The following is a 27,746-nucleotide window of genomic DNA, read 5'->3' as shown; positions in this document are numbered from 1 at the left end:
AATTCAACCTGAGCAAAGCAAGGACAGGGAGTGTGTAAGACATGGAGAGCTGAAGTGTTTTCCTCTTTCCTCTATAGATTTTTTTTTTGATCATATTTTAAAAAACAATCCAGAACCAATTGTTCAGTTGCTAATAAATTCCTTTAACCACAAGATGAGTTAAGAAGGAATGACTGAGGTCAGCAACTCCAAAAAGTGTAGGGTTTCCGCTTTGGCACAAGTGATTATTTGTCTTGATAGCAGAGCAGTTGACTTAATTAAAACACTGTCCACATACCTGGGTAGCTGTGCTGGACACTAATGTTACCCAGGACAAGAGAATCCTTGTTGAACACATAGCAGAGTGCGCTGCACTCACTTCTTACTCAGGTTTTCTTTCCTCTGTACTACACATCCATTGTATGTCTCCTTGAAAAATAATATTCCACAAGCACAGTGCCCTGTTGCTTCTGAATGATGCTGCTGTTCCTTCCAGGCTGGACCCCCAGAGACCCTTCTTTTTTCTCTTCTGATTTACCTTGAGGGTGGTCTCACTTTGTAACTACACACACAGCCACCAGAGGAGATGGTCTAGAGCTGATCTGGGGAAACACAGCTGTGTTGGGGCCCAGAGGACCAAATTACATTAATGTAGCCTCTAACTAAAGATACCAGCTGCAGATTGTATTCTGCATTTGATCTTCCACTGATGAGAATGGGAAAAACTTGTGTCAAAACAAAGATGGGAGCCCAGTCTTTGCTTATAAAACAACCCTCATCCCTCCAGTGTTTGCATCGCAGTGCCATTTATTTATAGTGTGGTGATGAATTGGACAAAATCTCTGCTTGGGCATTTCAGCTTGGCCTGAGGAGTGGGTTAATTCTTACGTTTCTAAATTTGAGTCAGAATTCCCTTATGGAGACAAGTACTCAGGCACTTAAGTGCGTTTTGGCTCTTCAGTTAACACAGAAGCAGCTTGGTAAGAACAGTTAACAATGCAAATCCACTGTTTCAGGCTGAGGATCAGTTGCCTTCTAAACAGTTGTCTCTGCTGGGATCAGAAGATAAACTGAATTCTGCAAGGGTCTGACTGTGCACAACAGTCATTTAAATGCTTTAAGAAGATTCAATACTTGACATGGAGATGAATCAGCCTCCTGAACATAGAGCTGAAGTGTTTAAAGCTGCAAATTACCTTGTTCAAATTCCTGCCTTTGCCTTGTAAGCAGTTTCCCAGAGTAAAGCGTGCATAAATCTTGTAAATTCCTTCTTAGGAAGTACAGCAGCTGTTGAAAGTTGATGTAAGAAATTATATAAAAATTATGTTCTTGGGGTAACCATGCCAGACTTGGATGCTTTTCCAATAATTAGAATTACACAAGTCCTTCCATCAGCTGGAATATCTAGTTTTTTGAAAAAATACTGTTGAAATTTTCTAATATTTCCAAAGTAGATGAGTGGGTTTTATTGTGAAAGAAGGAGAAAATAATAGATTTCCTGGAGTCCTGTAGAGTGTCTGTACCAAGGAGACAGTGGATCTAGAGCTGCTTGTTACAATGGAGGATTATAATACACTGCAGTATTATATTCTAGGAAGTGTATGACATAATGCACTCACTGTTAGGGCTATAAGAATAACCACAGCCTTTAGAAATTGGGAAAGTGACCCTACTTAGGAATATTTGTTGCCAAACCATCCAGAGATAAGTTTAGCGTGGAAATTCAGTAGATTGCACCTTAAAAACAATGTGTTTGATTCCTTCTAGTCCATATGGAATTGTGCTCTCCTGCTGAGCCGTGTTGGAAACTCCACACTGGGCATGTGCTGTTCTTAAAAGAAAATTAAATCTAAAAGTTATTTGTGTGGGGTTTTTGTAAGGGTTGTAATTTCAGCTTTTCTGCAGGGGAGTTGACTCTGCCTCGAGTTGGGGGTTTCTTGTGAAAATGCTTTGTGTGTATGTTTGGGATTGAGGAATTGCACGTGAGACCTCTGGTGCTCCCTCCCCACGCATGTAATGGAGGGATTCCCAAGGAAATGAAATGGAAACAGAACCTGGGGGAAATGCCCCTTTTCCCCCAGTTCTGTTTTCATCGTGATTACTCATCCTAAACACAGGCCAGAGTGTTTCTGGACACTTCTCTCTGTGCTAAGGGGCTCCTGGGCAAGGAGCAGCTGGGAGGAAGGGATATATCCCACTGATCACGCCTGGGAACAGGCTGGAAGCACAGCTCTCAGTGCTCAGGTGCTGTGGGGCTGGTTGTGTTGCACCCAAAATTGGAGCAGTGTTCCTGTGGGTCTGAAGAGTCAGCCCCAAATTAATGGTTGATGGGGAAGAGAAGGAAGGGACAAAGTGGATCCAGATGGGCTCACAGAGACATCGTTTCACTGAACTTGTGCCACGACACTGCTGATCTGGATCAGCTCTGGGGAGCATCAGGGTTGTCTGTTTGCAGGAAAAGGAAGGATTTCATGAAAAGCTGCTGCTTCCTGTCCACTTGTATTTACCAGTGAAGGTGTTTTGAGGCTGCTTCAGCCAGGGCTCCAGGTATCAAGTGATGAAGTTCTCAGAGAGCATTGAGCTGTATCTGAACACTGATCTCTCTGCTCTTAGTCTGGGCTCTCCAGGTCCCCCTCTTACCATGTTACAGTGTATAGAGACCAAAGTAACAGTGCTCAAACTAATATTTCAGCTTTTTCAGTACTGTTGGTAACTTTACCAACCATGTCTTGCTTTGCCTCTTATTTTTTATATGTTTACAGAGTGATTGTGTGGGTCAGGTGTTGCATTCCTTGCTGGCCATATCTTAGAATCATGGAATGGTTTGGGTTGGAAGGAACCTTAAATCTCATGTGGTTCTACCCCCTGCCATGAGCAAGGACACCTCCCACTAGCCCGGGTTGCTCCAAGCCCCGTCCAAGCTGGCCTTGGACACTTCCAGGGATGGGGCAGCCACGGCCTGTTCTGTCATTTGCTATTTGTGGGTTTTTTGGTCTTTCACAATTGCGTTGGTTTATGTGTCCCTGCTTCCTTTGATTATCATCCTCTGTAGTTATTGCTTTGTAGTTGGGATTAAAAATGTTTTTGTTTCAGGCATTTTGATCTCTTATGTCCCATCTAGTGCATTAAAATAGTTTCAGGGCTGCTGCATCTCAAATTTGGTTTTTTTTCTCCTCTAGGCTTTTCCTATGTTTTCTTTATTTCTTCTTCCCTCTCCTTTTCATTTCTTATGAGTTGTGAATTTACCACTTCATGATTAATCTTACCCTTGCTTGCCTTTTGTCCTCATATTCTCAGTCAGGTTTTCATCTCTACAACTTAGAGTGAAATGTAGAAGAGATTCCACACTTGTTATTTCTATTATTATTTTATTAGCACATTGTCACCAATCTATTCAAGAATTTACCAGTTGTCCTGTGATCCTGTTGGGAAAGGACCTCAGTGGGATCATAGGGTGTTTTGCTTTAATCCCTTTCTCTTGCAGTGAAATCTGGAAAGTTTTTCCAACAGGAAATACACAATACCTTATTTGTTTAATAATAACAGCTCCAGGAATGATTTGTTGATTGTCACTGCCCTGCCCTGAAGTCTGTGCAGGGCAGATGGAGTCTCATCCCTTTGCAGGATGTCCCAGCCTCTCTGCCGTGGTAAAAGCAGAGTTTGTCTTTCTCCATATGAAGTGCAGGGAAGCACCAGTGGGTTCTGGACCCATTAAAATCTACCTTTACAGGAGATGTGTTGGATTTTACGTGTGCACACACATGGACACGTGTATTTTTATTACCCAGCATGGTCCTGTTTGGCCACCTGCCTGGAAACTCTTGTAAACTCGACCCAGAGTGGGAACTTGGGAAAAACACACTGCAGCGTGTGGATGGTGTGTTCCTTTAGCAGCTCCCTCGTTTCCACTCCACTCTAAATATTTACCTTTATCCCTCAGTCCTGGACAATCACTTTCCCGGCTGCTTTGGCACGTGGTGAATGTGGAACATGTGTATATTGAAGTGAGCTGGACCACACCAGTGGTTGGGTAATTAAATCTGAAATTACTGGAGGTGGGAGCATAAGATTGTGCTATAACTTAAGTGCAGCTTAACCTAAAGAGTTTTGGCTTTGGGGCAGATGTAGGCTGTTAATAACACAATCTGTTCTCGGGGGTGCCAGTCTCTTTTAACTCCGATGTGTTTCCCTCTCTTCCCTCCCTGTGGTTTTTCTCCAAACCCACAGGTCCCGAGCCTGTGTGAAGATCTCCTGTCCTCTGTGGATCAGCCCTTGAAGATTGCACGAGACAAGGTGGTAGGAAAAGACTATTTACTGTGTGACTACAACAGAGATGGGGACTCGTACAGGTGAGCTCGTACCCCAAGCAGGGCACTGACTGGTGCTTTGTAAATGGGAGCTTTGTACAAGTACTGCAGGCCCTTCTTGCTCTTATTTCCAGCCAGAAAAAAATCAGTCATCTAAAGATTTAAAGCCTAAAATGTGCTGTTATTATCTTGTTAAAGGGCTGACTGACGTATTTCTCTTTGCTCTCAGTATTCTGAATTAAAACCAGTCGATTCTCCAGCAGAAATGACTGGGATGGCCTTGATATGAAATAAAACATTGCAAGGTTATAAAATCTTTGGAATGGATAATGACAGAAAAGAGATGATGCAAGCAGTTGGTTTAAACAAAATCATCTTCTGCTTGTACAAAACAGGGTGGATTTGCCAGCTGGGAAAGGCTCTTTCACTCGTGTTTTGCAAGGGATTGACTTTGACTTTGGACTCGATGTCACTAGTTCTGTTTGAAAATCTTGGCCCAAGTCTTTAGCAAAGAAAAGGAATTCCTGTCTACCAAAATAGCTGATTTATCCTGAGGACTGTAGACAAAACCAATGAAAGTGTTTGAACAATATAAGCTGTCTGTAATTACAATATAATTAGTTTTGAAGTAGAAGGGGTGGTAAGTACCATGGAATGGTACAATGAGGTTTCAGTGTTTTGGCTGGCATTTTGAACAGAGTCTCTCTGTGAATGTTTTTATCCTCTGCCTTGCCATTGGGATGATGATTTTTATTTATTTTTTAATTATCCCCTCCCCTTTTTTTGCATTGCCTGACTTTCCTTAGTGGCTGTAGTGACAGTGGCATAGTCCCAAATATTTAATTAAGAATCACAGACTTATAGTCCAGAAACCTTTGTGAATATTCGCTTTTATTCTTTCCCTTAACAAAGGGCTGTGAGGTAATAACTCAGGACAGAAGATGAATGGGGGTCACCAGCTCAGCCAAACTGCTGCTTCTGGGGGTGATTGTGATTGTTCCACCTGATGTGGATTACACAGAGAACATGCTGAGATTCATTTTGTCCTAGAAACAGGAGGAGAAGAATGATAATGGATGCAGAGTTTGACAGGGCATTTGGATTGTGGCTGAGTGTAAATCCTGATGAGTTCTTTTAAATATAATGTATTGCAGAGGGCCAAGAAGTAGCAGATCTTGAAGGTGAAGTGTCACGTTCTTTAGGGCACTTGTTTAACATTTAAAATTATTGGAACCTTTTATGAAAGAGCCTGGTGCCTTCTAAAAGCATTAAGCTTTTGTGTCTCAGTTGGTCAGCTCTACCTTAGCAGCTACGTGCACTTAATCAGTTCTGAATTAGTAGATAAAATATGGTGGTGCAGGGTCTGCCCTGTAGCCAATATGTACCCACACAGCTGCAGACCCTCTGGAAGATGCCAGAGGAGGGATTAGGTCCTGAATTTCTTGTGGATCTTTCAAGAGATGCTTTCTCCCTGAAGTTGTGATGTTTCTTGCAGTCCCTTTGCATCCTATTCAGGCTTTTGTCGTGAGCATCCGTCACCAGAGTCACAGGAAACTGGCAGAGGCACTGGTTAAACAGGAATGTGACATTCTGCAATCACTAGTAACCCCTCCATGTTTAATTAGGACACATGGCAGCCCTTTCTCCAAGGGTAGTATCATATTTGCCTCTGAAATTTGCTCCATCTCTTTCTGAGAAGGCATTTAAATAGTTACAGGGGAGCAGGAGGAATTTGGTTTTTAAAATCACTTTGAAATTTTCAGGACTTGTTAAGTAATGAGGTTTCAGAAAAGCTGTTTCATTTGTTCCTGTAGAACAGGCATCATGTGTTAATTGCTGGCATTAAAGATTCCTGTTCTGTTTGATTCAGACGTTCTGGATTGAAGTGATTCTTCCTTCTGGAATTGATTGGTCCCAGCTCTGTTTCATGAAGCAAATTCTTTCCTTCCCCACACAGCAGAAGCCTTTGAAAACCAGCCCCACTTCCCTGTGCATGTTAATCCCATTCTATGCCTGTGTCCAGACACTTCTTTGTACCTCATAAAACCTGCAGTTGTTACTGGGAAGTGGCTCTTACCCTAATTTAATCAATTAGCCCAAAATTCTCTGTGTTTTTAAAAGCTTTTGATATTTCCACAAACATTTTTCAGAACCACACGCTCGATTAGAAGTCCCAAAGAGTCCTATTCCCTGCCTGCAACGGGTTCCATCCCCAATTCCCACATACTCTAAACCAAACCTTTTCTTCTTATTGGACAGGTTACTAATTGCATTTCTTTTAATGCTAATCCAAGGATTTCAAACCATTCTGTGGACAACTAAGCAGGAAAGGTGGGACTGGGTAGTCAGACTTTCTCACTGGGATTCCAGTTTTATAGGGTGTTTTTTCTTGAGTGGCTTTACAATTTGACTGGGAATTTGATTGGAAAAAAGCTGCTGTGGGAAGTGAATATCTTAATGCTTGGCCCATCACAGTTTAGTCTTTCCTCATATTTAGGCAGACTTGATTTTTTCCGTATTGAACATGGATCAGATTAGAAGATGGATTTTTGGAGTCTCTCTTGGATCTTTATAAATACATAATTTTAATTTTCTTCATATTATGAACTGCTACCTGCGGGAGCAGCTTTTGGTGCTTGAAGTTTCACAGGTACTTCTGGAATCTTACTGGAATAACAGGTTTGTGGAGGATCTCAAACAACCACAGAATCAACATTGTGAAGGCAGAGCTTTTATTAATTATTTTTTTAAATATTAAACTTCAGGGTCCTGACTTTGTCCATACATATCCACTCGGAGAGTGTTTGATCGCTCTGTTAAATGGAATCCTTATGGGGAATTTGGTGCCAACAACACTGAAACCTGTTAGCTGAAACAAAAACCTTTCTCTTCTAGGGAAATTAGAGGTCTGACTTTGGAAATTTAAGTGCTTGCCCATCTGTCTTTCTTCAAATAGCCTCCAGTTAAGTGTTTGAATGCGTTCTGAGTGCTCTTCCACAAGAATAAAAAATACAGGGTTGTGTCAGGAGGTTTTTTATTGGTAAAGTCGCTGCTGGTTCCAAGTGGAATGGGTTCCAAGTGTCATCTGTGTCTGTCAGTGTCTGCTGGGAGGGGACAGAGGATGGACCAGGCTCTGCTTGGAGGGGCCCAGCAATGGGACAAGAGGAAATGGTCAGAAACTGATGCCCGGGAAGTTCCACCTGAACATGAGGAAAAACTTCTTTACACACACTGGAACAGGTTGTTTAGGGAGGGTGTGGATTCTTAATCCCTGGAGATATTCCAGACTCATCTGGACACAAATCCAGTGCCATGTGCTCTGGGATGACCCTGCTGGAGCAGGGAGGGGGGACCAGATGAGCCACTGTGGTCCCTTCTAACCACACCCATTCTGATTCTGTGCTGTAGCTGTTGATTATTCTCCAGTGCAACCACATTTTAGGCAACTGTTTAAAATCACAGGATTGTTGAGGTTTGAAAATCCCTCCCGACCCATGGAGTCCCCCCTGTGCCCCATCCCACCTTGTCCCCTACCCCAGAGCACTGAGGCCAGGCCTTCCTTGGACACCTCCAGGGGTGGGGACTCTACCACCTCCCTGGGCAGCCCCTTCTAATGCCTGTACACCCTTTCTGTGGAGAGATTCCTCCTGCTGTCCAACCTGACCCTCCCCTGGCACAGCTGGAGGCCGTTCCCTCTCCTCCTGTCCCTTGTTCCCTGGGAGCAGAGCCCGACCCCCCCCGGTTCCCCCCTCCTGTCAGGGAGTTGCAGAGCCAGAAGGTCCCCCCTGAGCCTCCTTTTCTCCAGGCTGAGCCCCCCCAGCTCCCTCAGCCCCTCCTGCTGCTCCAGCCCCTTCCCAGCTCCATTCCCTTCCCTGCACACGCTCCAGCCCCTCAGTGTCCTTCCTGAACTGAGGGGTCCAGAACTGGACACAGCATTTGAGGTGAGAACCACGACCTGAAAACATCACTCTAGGTGGATGTGACACCATGATTTAGCTTTTCCTGGGGTCTCACCTTTGGAGCCAGATGTGTTCAGGAGGAGTGAAGGGAGCAAAGCCGAGCCTGGTCTTTGTGCTTTATATCAAACACATGTCAGAACTCACTGCCTTCCTGAGAAATGAGTAGCAAATGGTTCCTGAGGTAAAACCCTTCCATAGGGTCAGCATTAAGACCTGGCTGGGGCGTTTGGAAAAGTGAGGAGGTACAAGGTAGAGGTACGTTCCTTTAAACCAGCAGTGATATATGTGGATGGTTATTCCAAGGGGAAATGGGAATTATAAAAGCCTCAAACAGATGGGCAAAGGTTTCCATTAATCTTTTAATACCAAATCTTTCATTAAGAGCATGAAAAATCTCTTCCACTCCTGCAGAAATCACAGTAAAACCTGCAGCTTTACAAACCCTGTTAAATCCTTCAGACTGTTCAAAGTGTTTCCTAATGTTATGCTGAAGGTAGAGTTTATTTCAAAGCAAAACAGTGGAGAAGAATTTGGGCCTTAATTGTAGAGAGCAGTGTTTGGCTCAAGTAGTGTCAGATCCCAAATAAACTTATTTTTATTATTAAAACATCAATATTATTAAATAATAATTTTATTATTAAACGTTAAATTTGAGTGAAAATAATTTCATATATTTGATGTGGAACAGCTGAGTTTTTGGGGTCAATGTCCCCTTTTTGCCAGTGTTCGAAATCACAGAATAAGTGGAGTTGGAAGGGACTCACGAGGATCATCGAGTCCAACTGGCTGTTGATGGTGCAATTCTTAACAGATAGATTGCTCTGGGCACTTTCTGGGGTTTTTGGAAGTTAATCTGTGGATCAGGTCAAACCCACCAATATTAAACCCCTCAGAGTCACAGAATATCCTGAGCTGGAAGGGACCCACAAGAACCATTGAGTCCAACTCCTGGCCCTGCACAGGACACCCCGACAATCCCACCATGTTCCTGAGAGCGTTGTCCAAGCATTTCTTGAACTCTGGCAGTTTTGGAGCCTTGACCAGAGTTTGTCTCATTGTCTGACTGTGTTTTTCTTGTCTCCTTGGCAGGTCTCCATGGAGCAACAAATACGACCCTCCCCTGGAGGACGGTGCCATGCCATCGGCTCGCCTGCGCAAGCTGGAGGTGGAAGCCAACAATGCCTTTGACCAGTACAGAGACTTGTATGTCAGTTCTACCCTCCAGAGCCCTCTCTTTCTTTGTTTCCCTCAGCAGACACGGTCTGACATGTGGTCCCTACCCCAGGGTGTAGAAGGAGGGGAGGCAGTGCTGATCTGCTGATTTAATGATCCCAAACATGATCAAATCTGTCAACTCATGCTAAAGGCAGATGCTGAGGTGCTTCCCTGCCTCCCTCCCCCCTCTAACAAATTGACAGTATCTTTGTCCTGGAGTGACCTGTGTTTTCTTTGATCTTTAAGTTCAGTCTTGAACCATCTGTATTTTCCATTCCCTCAAGGCTGTACACTCAAAAAATCCATATATTCAGCAGCAACTCTCATATCTTCCAGTGAAACGAACACTGAAATGCAGCAGTTGGACAGGGATTAATGTGCTTCTGCTGCAGGATGTTTAGTTTAGGCCCTGTCTTGTTAAAGAGGTGTAAAGCAGAGGAATTAATAGAACATATGTGAGATAAATGTAAATTAGGCAGTGGCTTTTTTAAAGCAGCAGTAGGAAACTGTCTGGGGGACTTCTCAGGTGAACAGTTTTTCTAAAAATTAGGATTGCACTGGTCTTGCACGGCAGTTAATCCAAGGTTTTGAGATGTGATCAGGTTTAGCTGTTGTGTTTGGAGACTAAGGTCTTCTAAGCAGTGCTGAGATGGACATAGTAATGCTAAATCTAAACAACAAGGGAGTGTTGAAAAGCAAAATGAACTAGTAAGTTTATCCGATACTGAGATACTTTCTTGGTGGAGATGTCTAACAACCATGAACAAGGTGAACAACCTTCATTGCTGCTTCATTTTGCCCAAAACTGGAGATAAAACACATCCTTAGATGTAGTTCATCATGTTACAGTGCTGACAAAAGCACATTTAAAGGAACAGTTCTTGCTCAGTTTTGTGGCTCGATGCAAGTGTAGCCTGTCCAGATGTGTAATCATCGTACTTGTGTTACAGGTATCAAATTTTTACTTCTTTCCATGCATTATTTTCATAGCCATTCAACTTCTCCTGTAAGTAACAGTTGTTATTGCTATCTGAACTGACTGGAAGAAAGGAATTATGCCTATTCAGCAAAGCCAAGTTTGCAGTTATTCCCCAGATGCAGAACAGACCAGGACCAATAAGTTTTTTAATACCCTAAGATGAAAATAAGGTGGTGTATGGAACCAGTGTTGTCTGTTTAAATCCCTCTCTGCTCAGATGACTGTGAAGTCAGGACTGGATACAATAACTTCTTTAAACAGCTTTAATTTGCTGGAAGGAAAGCCGGGGGCAGGTTACTCTGAGTGAGGGAAATCTACTGAGCCCTGCTCAGCTTGGGGTACAGCAGTAATCTTAATATATTGTGTGGGGGGAAAAAAAGGTGAGATTGTACCAAATTCATCTTTCAGTTTGTCAGTGCAACTTTTATAGGCAGGACATGGGAGGGGTCTGGGAAGGATTCATTTGGTGTCACCAGCCAGGAAGAACAGAGGGCAGCACAGGACTAGATAAGCACACCTGTCAGTACAGAACATTTTGATGCCACTTATGATCTCAAAAATGGGTGAGAAAAAGGGAACAAGGGTGGCTTACGTTTTGCAGAGCACTGTAAAAATTTAGCGTTTGTGGAAAGGATTTGCAAAGTTGAGGAAACTTAACCTTAGTATCTGGGAGTTAAGTAATGATTTGTACTTTACCGTCAGTAGAGATGTGGAGAGAAACAGGCTTTTGCTCTTGCAGTTGGGCTCTGCAGTTCCCTTAATAACACAATTGGATTTTTGTGTTTTGACAGCAGAAGCTTAATTTTTACTTGGAGATCAGAGGAGGGGAAATTCAGGGGGGTAACAAGTGCCAGCTTCTCTCAGTGCTGCTCTTCGGGTTGGGAAGGACTGCAACAATTCCTCACACAGCAGCTGCTGGAGCCATGTGGGAGTCTGGAGTGTGGGGAGGGTTGTAGCGAGAATAAGATGGCAATTGGCAGTGATGTAATTCCCAGAGTCTGGAAATTAATCCGGGGAAGACACTGGAAAACCACAAGTGGATTTGAGCCAAGTGATGTTGATTAAAGGTGTCACTGCCCTGCTGGTCTGGCAGCTTGTGGTGCTAGGAAGGGAGGGCACAAAGCATCAGCTCCATGACAGAGATTCCAGAGCCAGTGGCAACAGAGCTTTTCCAGCATTGTGAAACACTTCAGGCTCATTGGAAAGTGTTGTTGTGTTAATCAAAGAACTAAGTAGTCTGCTGGCAGCCCATGGGACTGTATCTTTTGTGAAAATTTTGGTTTCTGATAGATGGGGAGGTTTCTTCCAGGTTCACCTTCCAGGAACACGGTGATCATACTGTAGGCTGGATGCAGAAAAACTAAATATTGAGTTGACCTGCAGAGACTGGTTGTTTCTGTTCACTCTGATGGGGTTGTCTCTCCAAACAGACCATTCATAGGTGCCACCAAGGTAATTGATACTCCACATCACAAACTCTTTCTTAAAAAATACGAGTTTTAAGTGCAATAGCTGCAGATTAAGAGGATGAACATTATGCTGAGGGAGAAGCCTCCAGTGTGACACATCACCAGCAGTCCCTTAAGAGACCTTCCACTATCCCAGGTTGCTCCAAGCCCCATCCAACCTGGCCTTGGACACTTCCCGGGATGGGGCAGCCACAGCTTCTCTGGGCACCCTGTGCCAGGGCCTCCCCACCTTCCCTTACAGGGAAGAATTCCTTCCCAATATCCCATCTAACCCTGGCAGTTTGAAACTGTTCCCCCTTGTCCTGTCGCTCCAGGCCCTTGTAAATATCTCTCTCCATCTTTCTTATAGCTCCTTCAGGTACTAAGGTTAGGTCACCCCAAAATTTCTCCAGGCTGAACACCCCCATTTCTCTCAGCCTTTCCTCACAGGAGAGGTGCTCTCAGAGGGTGCTCTGCACGGGGCTCACTTCACTCCTCAACTTTAAAATACATCTTGTACTGATCATTGCAGCAGGGAATGGAAGAGGAAGACATTGCCTTTCTGTGAATAAATAAGTACTTCTGAGAGTATCTGCTCTTCCCACTCTGCTTTCTGCACGTGGTCCAAACCTCCTCTGGATTATCTCCCATTTTAAGCACAGAAAAGCACAGATGAACACAGAAAAGTGCTGATATCTCACAGAATTCGTCTTGGGCCTCTCCCAACACTTCAGATCATTTCAGTTTTCCCTTGAATCAGTCCCGCTTGGCCCCCACACCATTCCTTTTTAGATTTCTCATTTAATCAGGCGTGGAAAGTCTCCACCTCTGTTCAGTGAGTCATTGCATTGTATTTACCATTTCCCAAGGGGTTGGCACCTGCTGCCGTGGGTGTTTTGAGGGAAACAGCCTGTTATGGATTTGCTAACTATTTGTGTGAAACTATTCATTTGGATTTGCTTGCTGGGGACCCTAAAATTGAGTTTTGTCCCCAAGAGCTTAGTGGCCAGTGCACTGAGTGACTGTAGTGTGAAAACAAGTTTGGAGAAGAGAAGTCTTGTAATATTGCATGGGATTCTTTAAAATCATGAAAACTCGAGAGGAATAATTTTGCTGAACCTTCAGTGCCTCTTAACCAGTGCTGAGTTGCTCTTAAGTGTTTGGGTTTTTTAATGCAAACTACCTCTCAGTATCTCTGGAGTTTCCCACCTTTTCTTCCTGGAGTCATATCCACATCTTTTTGGGTTAAAGAGGGATTATCCCAGGTTTTAATTTCCTCTCTGTTCTCTGTGTTAAACAACGAGCATATTTCTGGATTATCTGTTTTACCAAATCCATGTCACTTTCCCAAAAAGCAACTGTTCCGTTTGGATCTCCTGCTGCCAGGTTTAACTCAGACACTGCCTGCAACTAATGCCCTGGTATGTTTTTGTTCAGTAGGTTATTATTCCCAGATGGAAGTCTAATATCTTACACCACTCAGTTAGAGCCTTGGCTTTCCACTTCCAATATTGTGAACATAATTTCTTCCAACACATGGTAGTAATTTATTGCCCTTTTCTTGACGTGTGTGCGCTTGATTGAAATCAAAGCGTAATGAGGACCAGGGCATCTGGTTAAATCTCTTCTATTTTAGATTCTGCCTTCCCTTGCTTTGGGTTGAAGATAATCAGGGCTTTAATTAAGTAATCTAATGGCTCTTTGTTGTCTGGAAGAAATAATTTCTGTAGTGATTAAAGAGACCTCCCTGGGGAAGGATGCTGCTACTCTGTCTACAAACAGGATGAGTTTTGGCAACTTTGGGCTGGGTTAGTGAGCTGACATGTATTTAGAAAGCTATTCCTCCTTTTTTTCCTTGGCTTAAATGGGATTTATTGGTGCTTTTGATTTTTAACAGCTATAAAAAAAAGATAAAACACTCATCTTAATCGTTCTGCTCCTGAAAATGTTTGTATTCATTAAGTTTTTAGTTCCCTCAACAGAGTAAGCAATGAAACCTTTTGAACTTCTGCTTCTGTCCGTGTTTTGATCTTGATCCATTTTCAGTTTGTTGTATTAGAGCTCTGGACTAGGAATTTGGTAGGAGCGAAAGGAGCTCTGGGAGAGGATTGACCTCTAAAGTGTTTTTGTTGTGTGTAATCCTTTTATTATTGAATTTTGATTGGAATCTGGACCAGAACAGTTAATCACACTGATTTTGGATGGTGCACCCCTGCCAGCCAAGCATCTGCAGTGTTCTTTGCAGAGTGAATAGAACCTAAACTGAGCACCCATCACTGTCCCCTGTTCAGCTGGAGAGGGAGAGGCTGCCCGAACTCCCTGTGTGGTGCCTCAGGAATATGTGGATTGAGGAGCCTTTTGCTAGAGAGCTTGTTTAGGTACTACCATGAAGTCCCAGTGACAGATGAGTTGCCCTTTCATTTTTAGAGTGCTCAGGGCTGACTTTAATTTTTATTTTTAACTGTTGTGTTTAATCTCATGAAACAGTCTTGCTTTGCTGAGCTTCAGGGATGTCTCATTTTGACTCTGAATCACTGCCACTGAACCCTGTGCCACCATCTGTACCAAGTATGTTCAGATGCCCTGTAAACAGCTGGATGGCTTTCCCTTTTTAGCTGTTTTCACCTTTTTTCATACTTTATTTTGGATTGTGTGCTCGAACCACCTCTGACACTTGCCTTTATCCACTTGTCTAATTTCCATAAAAGATGGAAATCTCAATTAGTGATGGCCTTGGGCTTTAACTGTTTCAGAGTGCTGCTCCAGTGTCATCTAATTTCTCCTTCTCTGCCTTTGTACATCCCTTTTCCTGGTCTGACAGACCATGAGATCCTCTGAGTGGAGTTCATGCCAATTCAGAAAATACTCTGCACTTCTCACAAGGGTCATAGTAATTGCTGTATTTATCTGTTTGACCAATTTTGATTTTTTTTTTTTTTGTGCATGGAACAGCACTGATTCCACCACGTAAAGCAGAGCACTAGGTGTAAGAGGTGAGGGTTGGTTTCAGCACAGCCTGCACTGGCACAGGTTGCCCAGAGAAAGTGTGGCAGCCCCATCCCTGGAAGTGTCCAAGGCCAGGTTGGACGGGGCTTGGAGCTCACCAAGTGTTGAGGCAGTTGTGAGCTCTTTCTTGTGTTTAGAAATGTAAACCCAGTTTGCCTAAACTAGAAACCCATGGAAAGCTTTGAAGTGCCTTTATTGCCATTAACTCCCTGTTCCTCATTACTGGTCCAGCCCTTTGTGCTGCTTTCTCCTGGCCGTGGGAGTTCCTTGGGTTTTCACAGCAAGGGCCCTGCAGATTGAATCCAGATGCATTTGTTGTGCATCTCAGCACTAAGGAAACCTGCTTTTCCATCTCCCTGCTGGCTGGGGCTTTGCACAATAGGGTGTGACATCAGGATTCTCGCCTCTGGGTCAGGCTGATAAGGACAAGATGAAGTCTCCTCAAACAGATCTAAACCACCAAGACCTTCACTGCTTTCATGTCTGTGTGCTTTTAAAATTACAGCCAGGATGTTTTCCCAAGGAAATTATTTAGATGTGAGAGTAAACAGACCAGTGTTGGGATCCCCTCCTCAACACCCATGGGCAGCTCAGCACTCAAACCAGAATTAATAGTGAAGTTGTTGATGTATATTACATAGATTAGAGCCAAGTTAAAAGAGAGGAAAACGTGAAGTGTACTATCATGCTGGAAAACTGAAGTAGTTGCTTTTCATCTGATTTTTTCCTTTGGGTGCTTCATTTTGGAGCAGCTCTGTACACACTGCATTCTTATCTTCTGAATCGGAGGTACTGGGTGGAGAAGGAGTTTGTCCCTTGGGTTCCCACGGTTCTCTGTGATTACAGAAAATCTGAACACTGGAGAGGGAAAGCTTGGATTAGGAGGTCAGCACTGATGATGCAGCACTATCCTCAAATACCACTCTCTGAAGGCTTTAAATCCCTAGCAAGAAATTACTTACTTCAAAAACAAGGCTAAATTTTAGAATGTCAGTTTATCGGGATCTGGAATTTTTGAACTGGTTGTCTCTAGTAATGCATTATATTGTATGTACAGGAATTCACCTCAGGCTCTCACAAATGTGTGGTGTTTTAATGATGAAATTTGAAGACAGAGTAACTTAAGTAACAGCCTTGTTGTGGCATATCTGATATGAGCCTGTTAAAAGAAACGATGGCACGTGAAATCTGCAACCTGCACAGACTTTACTAAACTTAAACCTGGACATAGAAGATTCCTCCTGTCTTCTCCCCTCCTGTCTGTGTTTGAATTCCAGCTGGCAGAGTCTGGTATGTGGCAGACTGTGAGTGGCTGAAGCTCTGGGCTGTCTGTGCCGGCCCAAGGACGCGCAGAGGGAAGGATTTGGAAGCAGTTTGGAGCTTCCTAGTGGTTAATGAACCAGTTACTTCCTTGGACACGTTATAGAGTGACCCATTGTCTCTCTTATTAGGTGGCTAATGGAGCTCTTTCCATCTGCCAAGAGCAATTGGATGGGAAGGAAAATGTGAGCAGTACATGGTTTTCATTAAATAATAAAAGGTGCTAGAAAGCACAAAATGGGAGATTTTGGTAGATTGTTAGCCTTCAGGATCCCATTGTTTGGATACTGTTTTCCTTCCTTGCAGAGTTCCTGCACTTCACAACTCTGCTGCACAGTTTGAGTCATCCCACCGTGGTCCAGATGTTGCTTTTAAGTACAACTGGCATTGAAGTTACACATACCTAACTGGATTGGTATGTTTGCTCCAGGGATTTTTGCACCTGTGTATGCTGGAAAGAATTCCTGTAAAATACCTGTGCAGAGCTCCCAAGCATAATTTGGGCTGTGTTCATCAAGTGGGGTGCAAAACCCCTGGTCTGTGTATGCAGACATTTTACCTTCTGCATTTTAAGTCTGTGGGTGTTACCCAATTGTGCTCCTGGGACAAGAGAAGGAGGAGAGAGGAATTGTAAATCATCTGGACTCACAGCAGTGGGAGAAGTGTTACGTCCTGGTTTGTTCCTAGTACCAACCTTTTATTAGAGAACAGGCTCATGAAAAGGTTCCTCAAGAGCTGGATGGAGGGTACAGGCAACAAAATTATTTAGGGACAACTCTCGATGTCCTGCAGAATTTGTTTCCCCCTCACTTGAGGCATGAGATGCAGGGGATTTGTTGAACAGTTTGTGTTTTGGGTTTGGTGGAAGGTGAGTTGCCAAAAATTTGCCACTTCCTTCATATTTCTGCTGTGATTCCTGTGCTGGTTTAAAATGACAAGGTGCAGATACAGGGGAAGGACTCCGTGAGAGTTGTGCCAAGTCACTTGCCATTCCAGTCACCTGTTTTCCATAATAGCTGGAATGTTTGCTGCCTCACCTCATGGTTTAGGGAATGTTTTGGGTTGCTGTTAGACACCAACTTCTCATGAATATTACTTTAGTTATTGTCACTCTTGTAAAAAAAGTGTAGCTGAGTGCTCAGTATTTTCCGTTGGCATAGGATTTTAAATGGCAGTTTTCTTGGAAGTCTGTTGATCTGAATAGCTGGAGACATTTCCCTTTCTATGCTGAACTTCTGTAGCTGGAAGAAATAACTATGTGACCTTTAGGGAATAAAGAAAATATATTTTTCTGCTTTAAACAAGCCAGTTTGAAACCCTGTGGAACCCTTTGGAAGGTTTGCCGGGCCAGGCTGAGGTTCCAGGTCTTGGTACTTTGGCATCAGGGGTTTGTGAGAGCCAGAAGCCACAGACTTTTTGTCTCTGGCACTCAGCTACTTACTGGAAAATACACAAATGTTTTTCTAGATGAGTGATTTGGTTCTAAAGTGTAATTGAAAGTCAGAGCTTGGTTTTATTGCTGGGTGGTGGAAACTCATTTTCTCCGTCCAGGGTCCGGGATCCGTTTGCGAGGCTTGGGAGGAGCAGAGTGGGATCGGCAAAGTCACAGGGCTTCTTCTGATCTGTCCTTCAGCAGTAAAACAAAGTGATTAATCTGTCCTCCTTTCTTGAGGTCTGTGCTGGAGGCTGGGGGATTTCCTCTCCTATCACATCCCTGTTGAAGTGACAGCTTTGTTCTGGCCACAGGCTCTATTTCATGGATAAAACTCGGGTTCCTCAGACAAGTTTCCATCCTGTGTCTCCACCCACTTCAACTTCAAACACTTCATAAAGCTTTGGATCACTCTTAGCTTAAAGATTTTCTTTTATTCTTGCGTTTGTTGAGTAGGTCAGTCTTAAGTGTGACATTTTTTGTATAAAACAGCTTTTTCCAGGAGTTCAGTGTTTGATCGTGACATTAAAGCTGTAATTGATTCTGAGAGAACGGCTGTTCTGAATTCTGCGAAGAGATTGAATGATTATGTTGGGCCTTAGAGCTTTTAGTCACCTTCCTGGACAACCTTATAAAAAGGTATTTTCCCAGAGATGGAAGAACACTGGCTGCCCTTGGAGAGGACATTTGGTCTAGATGATCTTTTAAGGTCCTTCCAACCCAACTGTGATATAATTTATCAGTGTTTTGCTTGTAATTAAGGGATATGGCAACCATAAAACAATGTTTTTCATTGTTTTATAACAAACTTTTATTTTTAGGTAAACCCAGATTGATGCTGATTGAAATATCCTCTTGATTGATGCTCTTGGGCAGAAGGGGAGCGATTGCTTTGCCTTGAATTGCTGTCCTTTGAGAGTGGTTTATCCCTTGGGGATGTTTCTGAGGTACTCCATATGAATTCCTGCTACTTCAGGCCTCTTATGCATCCCAAAAGCATCTGCTGATTCCTTGGATGCTTTGGGAGGGGCCAGTTGCAGTGAGGTGGGAGGTCAGTCTCTGCTCCCAGCTAACAAGGAAATGGCTTCAAGTTGTGCCAGGGGAGGTACAGATTGGATATTAGGAAAAAAAATTTCATGGAAAGGGTTGTAAAGCATTGGAGTGGGCTGCCCAGGGAAGTACCTGGAAGTGTTCAAAAAACATGTGGATGTGGCCCTGGGGGACATGGGTTAGTGGTGAACATGGGTTAGTGGTGGGGCTGATGGTTGGACTTTTGATGATCCAGCCTTAACAATTCAGTGCTTCAAGCTCCCAAAAAAGACAGGTTGCTTTTCCCAGCTGCTGTTGTGCAGGAGGATAATGCTCCATGAGCAGGGGCATCCAGAACAGGCCATCAAGGAAAGAGTGTTTTGCTGCAACTCCTGCATGTGGCCTTTGCTCTGCTTTGCTCATCTGCTTCTTTAACAGAGAAGATCCCAGTTTATACCTTCCTTTTCCAAGCTGGTACCTCTCCTGCTTGGATAAGTGCTGCATATTAGTCCGTGGTGAAGTTCTTGGAGTTAGTCCAGCCTTCCTGCAGTGAATCCACGTTCATGAATGTGGATTTAAATTCCTACCAATCTGTCTGTCATCCTGTTTTCTATTATGGAACAGCCAATTAACCTGTGGCACCTCTTTTTTTTTTTTTTTTTTTTTTAAGAAAACAGGTTTCAGGGAACGTCCACCTCTCCAATCATGACTGTCCTGGGTTTAGAAATCCCACTTTAGTGCTGTGTGAGGAAAGGTGAAATCTAATGGAGTGATCAAGGATATATATTTTCTCCCTGTGAAGGAGGAGTGAGTTTTGGGAGTGATTCCGTAGTGCTGAAGCACAGAGGAGGCTTTGGATAATGTATATCCCGGCGTGCCTTGGATCCATACGGGTTCAATCACAGGCATTGTTGTTCCAGTCTCCAGATACTGGATCTGGCTATGGCAAAGCAGCTTTATTGAAATAGCATGTTGGTATTTAAAACAATATTAATACTATATTTGATTCATTAAATATACAAAGGCGAGTTAAAGCGTTACCATGTGTGAGCTGTTAGTTCTGGCGGGAGGTTCTTCACATGGTTTTATGTGGTTTCAGACAACATTTTAGCACATTCTTAAAATACCCACAAAAACCTTTATGTAAAATCTCATAAAGGTGAACCACATAAAAAATTATTTTTTTTCCTGTTTCATGTCATTAGGATCAAAGTACAGTAGGTAAGAATAAATTTCCCAAAACCTTGTTTCAGTCTCTCTCTTAATTAACGTTTCATGCTCATAGGAAGGTCGTAAAGTGGGTAATGGGGGAACTATCTGTACACACTGTAATGTTCTAAGGGGTGCCAGTTCATTTTGAGTGAATTCACTTTATATATGAAAAAGAATATATATATATATATATATACACGTATATTTTCAAGCAGTCTTGGTCTGAAAGTGGACAGTAACTGCTGTTCTCTGGCCTTTCGTTCCCACTGCCAAAGGAAGGGTCACCGAGACTGGAACTGAGGTTTGCTGCAAGGCTGGAATTCCCATTAACTGCATTAACCAAAATCCACTTGTGAATTCCTCAGAGGATATAAAAAGGGTGTTTGTTGGTGTGGTAGGTTTAAGTTGCCTTTGGAAGTCTGGCTTTGGCATAGCTGTGGAGCAAAGGGCTTTCCTTTCCCAGTAGTGTGTTATCAGTCGCTTGACAAATGTCATAGGATGGTGGGTGCATGTTGGGCACTGAACTGCCCAGCAGAGTCACCCATTAAAAATAAAATGCTGTGGTGAGTTGATATGAAGTTGCTTCTCCTTCCTGAGGTCAACATTGGCTTTGGTATAAACTTGGATGCCTGGAATTAAAGGGAATTGAGGCTCTTTGATGACTGTGCGTTCTTGTAACAACATAGTGGAGTGGTCTGTGGGTGCAGAGAATGTGCTTAAAGTTACCTGTGTTATTTGCATTTACTTCCCAATATCTTTTCTCCTGACTTGTGGGAAGGATGGATTAGTGTCCTTGGATCCCCAGTACTTCAGAGTAATATGAGAAGTCCAAAATGCACGGTGAATTGAATTTTAAATGTCATTCATAACTGGTAGGCTCTTATTTAGAAAGGAAGGGAGCACAAAGGTGGGAAGATTGACTGAGTTTTCCATGTTGGCCATGAAGGATACTTTCCTTTCTTGCAGAAGAGGAGGAACGTGGTCACTTGCAGGTCAGTGTGACAATCAGAGGCAGCAGCATAGACCAGTTTAATGTGCCTGACTCTCTCTCAGCTGCTGGGAACTGTCAATCCTGGCAGCTCCTCCTGCCTTTGGATGCTGAGCCGCTGCTCTCCTCCAGACAATGAAAAAGTCTGACTACCAAAATTGTGTCACTGATGATCAGCTGAAGTCGCCTCTCCTCCTTTCACATGGTCGTTCTGTGAGTTCATCCCTGATCTGAGAGTTGTGGGGCATAGAAGAGCATTCCCTTTTCCTTGATCCTCCTTAGGACTGTTTGGTAACTTGAGAATGGAAACAGTAAAATACTGTGGGTTACAATTCCAGTTTTCTAGAAGCCAAAATTGTTCCTTTTGCTTCTTTCTTCCAACAGTGTTGGGTTGATTACCATTGTTTTAAGGTGCATTTTCCACCTGGCACAGGAGGAGCCCAGCACTGATGTCATCCAGAGGGAGTGGGGCTCTGCAGGTGGCATTACTTTGTTAGTTTTCTGGGTGTACTTTTAGTCCCAGAAACCTGAGATTTAGGTAGTCTGGCTTATTGTATCCTGTAGGTGAAGCTGTAATAATAAAACCTCAACACATCCCTTCATTTCTGAGATCCTTGGTTTCAGTTCAGCTCGCTTTACAGTCAGTCAATAAATCAGCTTCACACAAACTTTTGAGGCAGCACCATAAAGCTGTTCACTTGCTCCCTTTTGTCTTAATTAGTGAACTTTGTTGTAAAGAACTTCCAAACTTTGCCAATAGCAAGAGAAGGGGGGGGGAGGGGAAAGACCAAACTAAAATAAAGCCTTACTCAGCCCACTTCATAGCTCGTGCTTTTACCAGCTGTTGTAGTTAATTGGAATCAGAGGAATTGTTTGCTTGGGTCCTGTAGCAATCTGTAACCAGCTCTGCTTCTCACCAGACTTTTATTCTCCTTCAGAGAAATGTACAGGGCTTTTTGTAATTAAAGTCTCTGCATTATAAAATGATTGGAACTGCTGTGTTTCTGGGTATGTAACTGGTGAGACTGTGCTGTCTTACAAGAAAAAATAACCTTTGTTAGGACATAGAAATTCTGCTTATTTAAGATTATTATTGCTACCTGACTCTGGCTTGGGCCCTGCTTCCTTTTAACATTCCTCTTGGATTTCATCCTGCAGGTATTTTGAAGGTGGAGTCTCCTCTGTCTACCTCTGGGATCTGGATCATGGTTTTGCCGGAGTGATCCTCATTAAGAAAGCTGGAGATGGATCAAAGAAGATTAAGGGATGCTGGGATTCTATCCACGTGGTAGAGGTTCAGGTACAGCCTCTGGGGCAGTTGATACACCCAAGTGAAAACAAAACCCAGTTAATTCCAGACAATTAAGGAGCACAGGTGTTCATTGAACAATGCAATATTGTGTCAGGGCTGTAAACTTCTTTCCCCTGTTAATTTTTGAAAATGCCTTGAAGCAATTTGGATGGAGATAAGTCAGGGCTGTAATCAAAAAGAATCCCAGAAGAATTGAAAGTATGTTACTTTCTGTGCATGTGATCCTGAGATTATTTTTTTTTTAACATAAAGGTCTACAGATAAATATCACTAATTAGGTAATAAAAACAAGGTAATAGGAGGGTAAATTGCTCTAACTAGATGTGCTTTGGAAAATTAGAGAAAATTAGAGGAATGTGCACACTTAGAATTGTTCTTAAGAAACAGACTGTGCTCTGTGAGTGGGGTTAGACTTACCTGTCCTGTTGCTTGTGGGGTCTGCCAGGCCAGCACCCATTAAGCTTTTGGAGGGATTTTAACCTTTTGTCTCTATCCCTTTTTGTTCTCTCACTTCCAGGAGAAATCCAGTGGCCGTACTGCTCATTACAAGCTGACCTCCACAGTGATGCTGTGGCTGCAGACTAATAAAACTGGTTCTGGTACCATGAACCTGGGAGGGAGCCTTACCAGACAGGTATGTCTGTGTCCTGTGCACACCTGGGAATGCATTTCCCCAGTTCCACACCCAGTAGCCCCAGTCAGGCCCAAAAAGTTGAGTTTGTGAGGTGTTGTATAAGCATCTCTTCTGCTGTTCTGCAGCCCAGTGAAATGGTAAATGCAGTGTGTAATTACCAGAAAGCCCCTTGAACTGTGCTTGACAGCAGTGGAGCTTGCAATTAAGAATGTAAAACATTCAGCAGGAGTTTAGACTTGCTTTTAAGTCTTAGTTTGTCTTCCGGTATCCCTGAATTTTTATACTCTCATCTGTGTTGCAGATATTTCTATCTATTAGATTTGCGCACTTTCTTACCAGAAGATTCCAACAGGATTATAAAAATACAAGATGACCTCTTTTGTTATGTCTCTCTTTTAAAAGCCAGCTAAACCACCGTGAGCAAACCTGTATTTTGCACTGATTATAGGATTCTCCTGTCCTTGAACACATCAGTTATCTTTTAGTGTCATTCTTTAGTGTTTTCCTCCTGCAGTGTCAGGACTAATTAAAAAAAATCTCCTAAAAAAACCAAACAAAAACTTCTTCTAAACATTTGGCGTTGTCTTTTAGTATCTGTCTTTAGTGTTTTCCTGCTGCAGTACCAGGACAGTGATCTTTAAAAGTCTCCTGAAAAAAAAGATAAATCTCTTCTAAACATTTAGATGTTTGTGCCAGTGTTAATTACTCTTGAGAGCTGTTTTTCACCAGGAAGGTGCTAGACTGATGGGAATTCAGACAGTGCTGCTGCCTGAGTCTCTGGGTCTGCTGGGTTGGACTTCCGTGGATGAAGGTGCTTCTGCCCCAGCCCACCTGCCAAAGGCTTTGTGCTGCTGAGGAATTGGTAGGCTGCTTAAGATCTGGGCTCTGGGAGTCAGTGACTCGAGCAGAGTAATAAACTCTGGAGGACAGGAGGCACATTGTAAGGTCATGAGTGACTGGAGAGATTGGCAGCAGCTAAACTTCTTTATGAGCCTTCCCAGGGCAGAGCGAGGCTTTTCCATACAAAGGACAATGCAGACTCTGTTAAAAACCTCCTGGGTTTGTGCAGGTTTGAGCCAAGCAAAAAGGGTCTGTGATTGTAGAGAGGAACTGAAATTGGGTTACTCCTCCAGAGCTTGCCCTAAACCTGGGTGATTTTTATTTCCACGTTGTTGACTCACGGAAGAAGCTGATGGAAAAGCAGGGGAAGGAAAAAGGCATCTGGAGACAGTTTTGAGCCATTTTTTTTGACTGTTTTAAAATGTTTGCAGTAATTACACCCGAGTTATGGTGACCCTGACAAATATTTAATCCTAGGCCTGGCTAATACTGTAAATCAGAGCTGTGAAGTGCAGGCCAAGGGCTTGACTCTGGCCACGGCCTCCTGGAGCACGAGGTGAGCCAAGGAAAACAAGAGTCTGTGCGGAATGGGTGTCCTCAGTACACCTTGGCCTGAACTGCTGGGCCTTGTTTAGTTTGACTTCCACTCTCAAAGCTGGAGTGGTGAGATTCATGCTTCTGTCATCATTTTAACAGCAGAACATTGAATTCAGATGTGATACATTAAAGCCAGGGCCCGTTTCCAATGTAAGTAACCGTGAACCAGCCACTGGGGTGGTGATGCTCAGCTCCTGCACAAACAATGGAAACTGGAGGGCAGATTTAAGCGTGGGGATGGGGATTTGCTGGTTGTGGATGCCACAGAAGGCTTGATGGGACAGAATCCACGGCAGACAACAGCAATCTTCACGCTGCCTTGAGGTGTGCAGTGTGAACAGGAGTTGTTTGTCCCAAACCTTGTATTCAGCTGGACTAAACTCCTGAGTGCAAGGCTTGTACTTTACTGTAAATCCAGTTTGCCACATCACCTAAGGACAGCGAGTCTTATTTTTACTTTTTAATCGACTTTTTATACAGTCTGCAATAAACGTAGCCACCAAAATTAGGTTTTAGTTACCTCTTGAATGGTATGGTACAGTTTCACCTTGGCAATATCAGTAATCAGTAATATTTTGAAGTTATTTTTGTCTGTGGTAAATTGTACATGGTTTTGGTCAACTCAACAGTTAAGCTACTTGACCACCTTCAATGTAAAAATGTGAATAGCAGATGTCCTTGTGTTTCAGAGGAAGCTTTTGAAGTGTTCACAAGCTTGGTCATATCCTGGCTTACAAACTGATGGCAGAGGGAACCTCTCAGTGCTTGGAAAGGAAGGTCTGGGGAGAGCCATTACTTTGAAATCAGTTTGACCTCTTAGTTGCAAATGGGGTACTTCTTGAGTGCTGATGGAATGATTAACTTGGTGGCCAGGAACAGGCCAAAGGAACAGCTCTTGGAATGTGTCATGGTAGAGCTGAACTTGGAGCTGGGCTAGAGAAATGTGTCTGCATATACAAGCGTACAACACAAAACCATGTTTATTGTGATATATATTCCTTTACATAATTTATCCATATGCATAATTGATTTATATATGCACATGTATCAACTTTTATCCTGAGAGGATGAGATCAATTCTTAGACAGCTCCATGCATGTAGGATCCATAGATGGTAATTTTGTCCTGGAAACTTAAGAGAGAATTAAAGCTGAAGTGACATGTTCACGTTGGGCACTTGATTAGATCATGGCTGAAGAAGTCCTTTTGTGTGGCACAATACTTGTCCTTTTGCCCAGTGAAGGTTTCTAATTTTTAGGAATGTTGTTCTACATAAATGTTGTTCTACGTAAATACACAGAGAGTGCAGCCATCCTTGTTTTGACTCCAAAGTGCATTATAGAAGAACTTTTTGGGGGAACTGGAGGGACAAAGCTGATTTGAATCTTTTTTTTCCCCTTGCTCATGTCCTGCAATGTCAGGTAGAGCAGTTGAAGGATTGCCTAAACAAGGGGGCTCTTCTAAACTCTGTTTTGGATGCAGCTCAGGAGAGCTCAGAGTTGAAGCACCACAGGCCAGGATGGAGGAAGTAACTCCCAGCTCACATCCCAACACTGGCAGGATTCACTCAGAACAAGGACTGAGGTGGAATTTGGGTAGGGAAAGATGGATTGGGGTGTTACACTCCCTCTGCATGCCACGGTTAGAAGTGAGGGAAGGACAGGACACACTGCCTCAATTTATAGCACAGGGAGCAAGGCTTGCAGGGAAATGAACTGTGTCAGCAGCTTTTCCATTCCCTTCTCCAGGGGCTGCAGGTAACTCCCACTGTCTCCTGATTCAAGCCAGATGCCTGGCAGGGGATTTTCCCTGACAGACCTGGGGGTCCTGTCCTCTTTGTGTACTTTGGAATTACTTGTGTCATTTGCCAGGGCACCGAATGGCTTTGGCTGAACTCTGAGGTTCCATTTTTCTTTAAGGTAGGAGCAGCTGTGTGATCCTGTTTCATTTTCTGCAAAGGAGATGCAGGCTGCCCGTTTTCTGGCAAACAGTCAAAACTGCACTTTGCTGGATGGACTTCTGGACCCCCCCCTTGAAAGCAAGACCAACAGGTGCCTTTCTGAGATGTTCTTGTGCACAAAGAACCTGTGTGTGTGTTTCCTGAGCCAGGATGAACACTGAGGAAGTGCAAGTTTGCTGAGGAAGAAGTTGGCTCCAAACCTATAGTTTATTTACATTTAGAGATGTGGGAAGGGGAGGATATAAAGTCACAGAGATGTGAGGCCTGAGATTTTTGGATTAAAGCAACTCAGATGTGTGTTGATTTTTGAACTTTAAACACGCTCCAGTGGCGGAAGAACGTTCTGTAGAGCTGGATGAAGGCTGGGCTGTGCAAACAGAGCAATCCCTGCGTGCAGAGGGATGTTCCCTGGGATCTGTTGCTGCTCAGTGAAATGCCAGCAGAGCCTTTCTGCCATTTGTCATCCCAGGGAAATCCCTGTGCTCAGCAATTGGTAGCGTCATCGATTTCCATCAAGTCCAGCTTTCATGTCAAGGCCCATCCCACCCACTTCCAGATGTTGTAACAGGAAGTGTTTTTTCACCGGTGGGATCTACTCGTGATCCTTGAGCTCCCCCTCAGCAGTTGTCCAGTGAACTGAGCTGGATTTTGAGATGCAGAGGGCAGCAGGGATGTACTGACCAGGGATTGTCTGGGGAGTTATTTCTGCTTCCCTTTTCTGTCGTGAGAGTGGTGAGGCCCTGGCACAGAGTGCCCAGAGAAGCTGTGGCTGCCCCATCCCTGGAAGTGTCCCAAGGCCAGGTTGGATGGGGCTTGGAGCAACCTGGGCTAGTGGAAGGTATCCCTGCCCGTGGCAGGGGGTGGGACTGGATGGGCTTTAAGGTCCCTTATGGGTTTCAGATTGGTTCAGCTATATAATAGTTTAGAAAAAGAGGGAGTAGAATAATTGAGCATGTCTGGACTGGTGGCATGTGGAGGGTATGTAGCATCCCCAGGTTTGCTCCTGTACGGTTTGGTACAGGACATGGGATGTCTTTGGTTACACTGGTGAGAATAAATCTACGTGAAAGGATGAGGTCAGTTCTCAACTGGTTCCTACAGCACTGCATCCCTCAGAGCTTACAACCCTCATTTGTCTGCTTACAGTTTGAAATAAATGCTGGAGAGAGAGGCCAAACTTTGCCTTGCTGATATCCAAATAATTCCACATATTTTCCACCTGGAGACTTCAGTCTGCCCGTTGCCTGTGGCTTTGGGAGCTTTTGGCTCAAATGGCTGTTTATGTTTCATTAAAGGGATTTTCACATTGCTCTGTGGCCAGAGCAGCTGTGGATGTTGTTGGTTCTTCGGTGCAAAATGGCGGATGAGCTCCCTTCTATCTTCCTGGTATTTTGGGGCACTTTCGTGATGGAACAAAGTGTTCCTCCAACTTAAAGGTCTCTCTTTGTATTACTTCTCCAAGTACTGTTTACAGAAAGCCCAGAAAACTGTTTTATTTGATGCAGGAAACATCCAAAATGACCAACCAG

At 43.6% G+C, this 27,746-nt stretch overlaps 1 protein-coding gene across 4 annotated transcripts in view; it reads left to right on the top strand.

Annotated features, from left to right (window-relative positions):
- The window catches only part of CAPZB (capping actin protein of muscle Z-line subunit beta), a 66,259-nt gene that overhangs the window by 31,220 nt on the left and 7,293 nt on the right, over window positions 1-27,746 (top strand). For all 4 annotated transcript variants that reach the window (XM_027668053.1, XM_027668054.1, XM_027668055.1 and 1 more), the window contains exons 3-6: window positions 4,207-4,328; window positions 9,335-9,448; window positions 22,033-22,174; window positions 22,704-22,820. In XM_027668053.1, the coding sequence (XP_027523854.1) occupies window positions 4,207-4,328; window positions 9,335-9,448; window positions 22,033-22,174; window positions 22,704-22,820 (495 nt within the window). The remainder of the gene's footprint in view (window positions 1-4,206; window positions 4,329-9,334; window positions 9,449-22,032; window positions 22,175-22,703; window positions 22,821-27,746) is intronic.

Source organism: Corapipo altera, unplaced genomic scaffold (assembly GCF_003945725.1).
Source record: "Corapipo altera isolate COAL_440 unplaced genomic scaffold, ASM394572v1 80, whole genome shotgun sequence".
Classification (NCBI taxonomy): domain Eukaryota; kingdom Metazoa; phylum Chordata; class Aves; order Passeriformes; family Pipridae; genus Corapipo; species Corapipo altera.
The sequence above is the reverse complement of the archived record's forward strand: the minus strand, read 5'-3'. Positions and strand labels throughout refer to the sequence as shown.